Raw genomic sequence first — 6361 nt, forward strand, 5'->3', positions numbered from 1 at the left:
TGGTAACCTTCGGGGCAGTTGGTAGGAACTTGGATCATGTTCCTGACGCTAATGGTCACTTCTTCTGCTGGTTTTTCTATTGAGTTAGTCTCTCCTCCTACTTCCTTCTTAGCGTCGGCAGCTGCGGCCTTCACGTCCTCAACCTCGTCGGGGTATACAATGCGGTCGGAGTCAGCCATTATTCTGCAGATAGAAGAAAAAGTTTATCATCTTCAAGAATTAGCCATGACACTAATTACATTTAGGGTAATTATATATTAGTCATAGTGTAATCAAAAATAATTAGGGGTCCATTTGCCGAATGAGTCATTAGTAAATCGCTTCCGGAATTATGATGGAACCGATTTAGAGGTACTTAAAAAATACCTAGTATGGGTACTTATGGATGGATTATTCGAACCGGATCCGCATTGTTGTACTTAAGTGGTGATTGATGTTACTTCTCGATTATTATAGTCGCCGAAGGTCTTTTCTGATTCTGACATTATTGTACCGTGACTCTACACTAAAGATTCTGAGTAAGTATATATGTAGCTCATAATCGTTCGCATTCTCGCATATTAACCTTGGTTCTGGCTGCATATTCCTATAACCTTCAAAACTCCATGGGGAAAACCTGTTTGTGATTTGAAACTCCGGGAGAGTGGTCTGCAAACTCGATTTTTGCAAACTTATTATCGAACGCAATTCCTAATCGGCTTAGCAAAATGCTGTTATCACTCAACTTAGTTTCAAGATTAGAAAACCTAAGTACTAAGATAGTAGAAACTTGGTTTAAGTACTCTATATTGTTGATGATATAAATAGCATCGAGAAAGGTTATTTTTTATTTGTTCTAAATCATTCGTTTTATAGTAATAGCGCATTACCCCCGGCGAGCAAAAAACTGATTGTCACGACTTAAGGCTCGAAGGCCATTACCGGTAATAATGTGGATGTTTTTGTTTGTAGTTATTATGTTCAATGAGTTTATTATGACAAATCATCCTTGTAACAAGCTGTGCACACAATTCTGAAGACTCGCGGAAAAAAGATAACATAACAACAAATAAATTATAGTACGCAGAAATAATAATTTGAACAGCCGATGGTTGACAGCATAATTGATCAGAACCTTGAAGAAGTAAAAAAGTAGGACTGTGTTTTTTTCTTAGAATGTAGAAGTATGCCTTCTAAACGATTCTATAAAATGATAACTACTTAGATAACACACAATTAAGATAGTTAAGAGTTTTTTTATTTAAAGACTTTAAAAGTAATACACAATGATAATTAAAATATAAAACAATAACAATACGATAGTAAAGGAAAAAAAATATTTGCTTACTCACGTTTCAAAAAATGTATTTGTTAGGATAATCTGGAGCAAGTGCACACACGCGGCTGAGTCAAAGTACTAGCGGCGACTGATGCGGACGCCGGCCGGCTCGCTGTTATATACAGACATAAGCAACACTCCATGGAGCTTATCATGAACAGACATGAATCACGAAGTTCCCTCGCAAAATGCGTACTTTCCTCTATTTTATCAATTTTTCTCGCAATTACCAATGACGACATCTTATCAATCAGTATCTTTATGCCCCAGACACGCCTCAACAAAACTATTGAATGAACATCAATGATTCACATAAAACAATATTTAAAATTATCATAAATATGTCATCGATTGACATGAAAACAAGTTCATGCAACATATTAAAAATATTCCAGTTTTCACTTAATCATATTTTTCTACCATATAAAGCTATGGGACCTTTATCTAGAAAGTTTGATATAGAAAGCTACTCTAGAAAGTGGCTGAGCTTTGCGAACTTGAGACAGATAATGTCGTGAGCAAGTTGATTGTTGTTTGATTTTCATTAAATACGGGCTTTATATTTCTAGCCTCCATTTTTTTACTCTTTATCTGCACCATAAACATAACATATACGGAGATGGAGGCACATAGAGGCTTGTATGTAGCATTGACAGACCCTAGTTACCACTATACAAATATGACGAATTTATTCTAAGTTTAGTCAAAATAACCTCTTCAAATACTTAGAATTTGGTTTACAACATGTTTACAATACACAGTTTATCTTCGCAAATTTGTGCAGAATTGAAGCGGCTCGCCAGACTGTGTGCGTCAATATCTTATAGATTATATTCGCCGGAATTCCGATAACGAATCAAGGAACTTGTTGTACTATGGTGTTTACAACGTCGATAATAATTGACGGCATTATTGCAATCTTTATATGGTCATATTCACTTAGAACTAATCATTCGTAAATTGCACAGTAGGTTACATATTCTTTATTTATCTTTAAACACATAACGCAGATGGGTCTATGAAAAGGATGTTTACAATGTCACATGACGTATTGGAATTCCATTGTAAGTAAATCCTTTTGCGATAGGTGTGACTGTCGCCACACACGGCGGAAGTACTTACATAAGTATATGCGAGTTTAAAAGTATTTCTAGTAATTTTAGTGACGGCAAATGTCTCTGTTGTCATAAGGTACTCGAAACTAACTGACCTCAAGCTCCGGTACACGTGCGTGACATTTAGGACTCCAGTTATTTCATTCTAAGAACTTTGTTGGTTAGAACAGTTCAAGTTATCAACTTTTACTGAACTTGATTGGTTGATATTTTCCCTAAGATCGATTTTCCCATACTTCGTCCGAGGAATAGTTCGAACAATTTTATAGAGAATCTACCAAAAGTTACTGTGCTATCTATATAATTATGTAAACATGAATATGCAAATACAATAACTCCTTCATTTTTTTCATTTTATAAATTTTAATGTATGTGTGCCGGATTATTTATTTTAATGTTTCCAATGAAATAATATAGCCAGAGTTTAAAAATCGTTGTTATATTACAGCATCGTACTTAGGTATATCAGACTTACCTATTTCTGTGAATTGTGGAGTCCAAAATTAGATTGATCTTTTTAGCACATCTGTCTTTCCAGTGACGCATACTAAAGATGCTAAAAAAAACTTAGTAACCAGAACCAACAGACAAAATAAATAGAATTGTTTCATTTTTTTCACAATTTGCTGATATTTATTTCTAGACTGTAAAAATACATGGGTACATTTTATACCTATTAGAATTATATATCTATCACAAATATGCATCTCTTACATATCGTATATAAAGAAGTATGTATATAATCATAAATCAGCATTTTCTGCGTGATTTTGATTAAGTACACAATTTTATTAATTATCATGAGATGTGATGTTTCAATTAAATTACTGTGAAATTATGGTAGGTAGAAACTAATTTGAGATTTAAATCACATTCAATTATTTTATATTATTTATAATATTCAATTATTTATTAGTGATTGAACAAAATAGAACCAATTAATTGATAAATATGTTTATAATTTTTTTTTATTTATACACGTGCGAAATTTAAGGATTCTGACCCGAACTAATCGAATTCTCATTTTAGGTTCTAAAGATGGAACAAGCTGACATACAGAACCTTAGGTACCTTTCTTAGTACGACTCAAAATTCAAAGACGCACTTTGCGCTTGATATCTGTAGGCTGGATACCCATTTCCACCTGAAGCAGTGAAATATAGGTATGAGGTAGGCAAAGACCAAGGAATGCCACTTGTTACGATCCTTACAAACTTCCCCTGCCATATGCACATTCATACTTATTGCGTTACTATAATAATTTGTATAATATATGTAATTATAATATATGTACTCCCCATCTGTCGTTACTCATCGTGAAATAAAAATAGGTTTACTCAAGTAAAATGGTCTTTATTTATTATTAATTTTTCACAATGCGACTTACAAGATTTGGTAAATACTTAGGCACAAGATGAGAATTTGCTATGCATGAAAATATTTTTATCTGGTAACGATCGCCAGTATTCATTTCTTAAAACCTCACCCAACTCAAAAGACCCGCACGACCCGATTTCGTACGTTCTTGACGATGGTCAGCAGCATCAGGATTTTCCTCATATAAGTCGCGATTGAGATGATTTCTCTCACGCTCATTCAACCTGGGCTCCTTTTGACTAGCAACGATATGGCGAGCTTCGCCTCTTAAATCATGATTTAAATGATCTCCCTCCCGACCTAACAAGCCGTGGACATTGTGAAAGGCATAAGTCGGGACATTTTCATCATGTAACTCGAGGTTGTGATGATCTCGCTCGTCATCAGTCAAACTGGGCCCCTTGTGGTTACCAAGCATGTATGAACCTAAGTCATACACATCACGGCTGAGGTGATTTTCCTCGCTAGCAGACAAAGCCTCCCTGTGATTACCAATGCTATGTATGTTTTGATGATCTCTGTCTTCAGTCTTTGGATCACCCCATCGGTTGTGCTTGGTACTCGCGTGATTCGGGCGTCCGACACGATTATCTTCCAGATTTCTGATGATATCATTAAGAGTGAGAGGCTGATCGTGTTCATTTGGAGAATGTATTTCATGGATTAAGAGATCATGTTGTTCCTCGTGGTTTGCTTCTCGTCTAGGTCTGCTTAAGTCGTCAAATGCGGGTTGTTCAACGATTAACCATGATACAACACTATACACCTGAAACAGTAGACATGTAAGTACGTTTCTTGTTACGTTAATTAATTTGTTAGTTAATCTTTCGAAATAAGTTATATTTCGTTATGGTGTACAGGATAGATAACTATCCTGTACACCATAACGAAATATAACAGTGAAAGAACATATAGTGAAGTTACAGATTTGGCTTGTTTTATATATCTAACTGGTAGCTGGTATTAAAGCCTTATGCCTCTATTTTCTAAAATGCAATTTGTATGACATAGTAACTCGGCTCAACATCTACAACTCTACATCTGTCTATAATAATATTCTTGTGAACAACTAATTTTTTATTTTTTTTATAATCCTTATCTGTCCCGCTGCTGGAAGGACTCCTCCTGTACAAAGAACGGGTTAGGCCATAAGTCCACCTCGCATTTTAGGCATGCAAGGTTTTATCATGATGTTTTCCTAAATCATCAAAAAATATAATTTTAAAACCTTAACGATATAATGCATATTATGCTATATTACTTAAATAATAATAACGATTGATTAAGTTACTTACATTAAGTATAATGAATAAAGTGAGACACAGCAGGTTCTCGTTCCCCATTCTGCTTGTTTGTTTGAAATCTAGTCAAACGCAGTACACAATATATTCAATTTATATGGTGAAAATTAATTATTTTTGTATGCTAAGCATTAATAATTTGTGACCACGCTTGATTATTATTACTTATTTCAATTAATTTGATAATTACCTACTATGTACCGTATAACAGAGGTAATATGTAATATTATTTAAAACACATTTAATTTATAAACATAGGGCAGTTGCAATGACAGGGTCTTTTCATTCTTGAAAAGTTGTACTATACTGTAGTCGATCTTGGCATATAATTCTCATTAGTAGCCAAAATTATAAAAGAAATGATGTTGAATGTTGTTGTACCTAAGTATGAAAGTAACAAACTGCTAAAATAAATATGTGTTATCAATATATCCTTATCACCATATAAGGGTATTTCATCGAAATTCCATTCATCGACTGATTCATCTGGCCAAAATTTTATTTTACTTTTAGGTATGTAACAGTATGTTTAATGAAAATAGGCATACCAAAGAACATATATTTCGATAAGGGACTCGTTTCTATAAACTAGTTATTGAGATAAACACCGTTCAATATTTTGTGTCCAGATGAATCAGAATTTGTTAAAGATTACCCAAAAATATAAATACAAAAAAAAAAATACATGGGCTTCTTTTTTATTGAAAAAAATCATATTTCAACAACTGCAATTGTCTCTTTTTAGGAAAACTGTTATAAGTAATCATTTCACGGTATACATTTGTTCATCATCAACAATATTACATATAAAAAAATGCTTATAGATATAAATAAATCAGTCTCATATTCAATTAACAGACGTGAAACCGTGGCTGTATTAAATTACTTATTATATGCTATTTGCAGAACATAATTCTATTGCATACGCCCATTATTTAAATTATTTTTTAGTTAATGGTTCTCAGGATAAAATAAGGATTCCGTTTTAGCCGATGATCTATTGCTCATTTTCGAACGATTTTATAGGCTTTCTTATTTAAATTAAATTAATGTAACTAATCCACAACCAGACTAAATCTTGAACTCGGTCAAACACTTTAGCCCCTCTGCTATTTTGGACAGTATTCATTTTATGATACCTACTCATTGTCTGTCTACTTTACAAAGTGTTTAGAGCAAACAAGCACTCGTAACCGACACATTGGATAGTAATCATCATGAGAAGTGATTTGTTAGATGAAAGATTATGC

The 6361-nt window shown here is 33.5% G+C and overlaps 1 protein-coding gene across 1 annotated transcript; it reads right to left on the reverse strand.

The window, feature by feature from the left end:
• Positions 1 to 3765: 3765 nt before the first annotated feature.
• Positions 3766 to 5217, reverse strand: LOC142987798 (uncharacterized). Its single transcript, XM_076136734.1, has 2 exons — positions 5106 to 5217; positions 3766 to 4576 (listed from the first exon to the last, which is right to left on the reverse strand). The coding sequence occupies exons 1-2, from the start codon at positions 5151 to 5153 to the stop codon at positions 3908 to 3910; spliced, it is 717 nt and encodes a 238-aa protein (XP_075992849.1). The 5' UTR covers positions 5154 to 5217; the 3' UTR covers positions 3766 to 3907.
• Positions 5218 to 6361: the final 1144 nt, after the last annotated feature.

This window comes from Anticarsia gemmatalis, chromosome 4 (genome assembly GCF_050436995.1).
Source record: "Anticarsia gemmatalis isolate Benzon Research Colony breed Stoneville strain chromosome 4, ilAntGemm2 primary, whole genome shotgun sequence".
Lineage (NCBI taxonomy): Eukaryota > Metazoa > Arthropoda > Insecta > Lepidoptera > Erebidae > Anticarsia > Anticarsia gemmatalis.

Excerpts from the sequence above, each read along its gene's own strand:
- LOC142987798 (XM_076136734.1), bottom strand. The coding sequence starts at position 5,153 with ATGGGGAACGAGAACCTGCTGTGTCTCACTTTATTCATTATACTTAAT. Across the intron at positions 4,577-5,105 it reads CTTTATTCATTATACTTAAT|GTGTATAGTGTTGTATCATG; the intron begins GTAAGTAACTTA and ends CTACTGTTTCAG.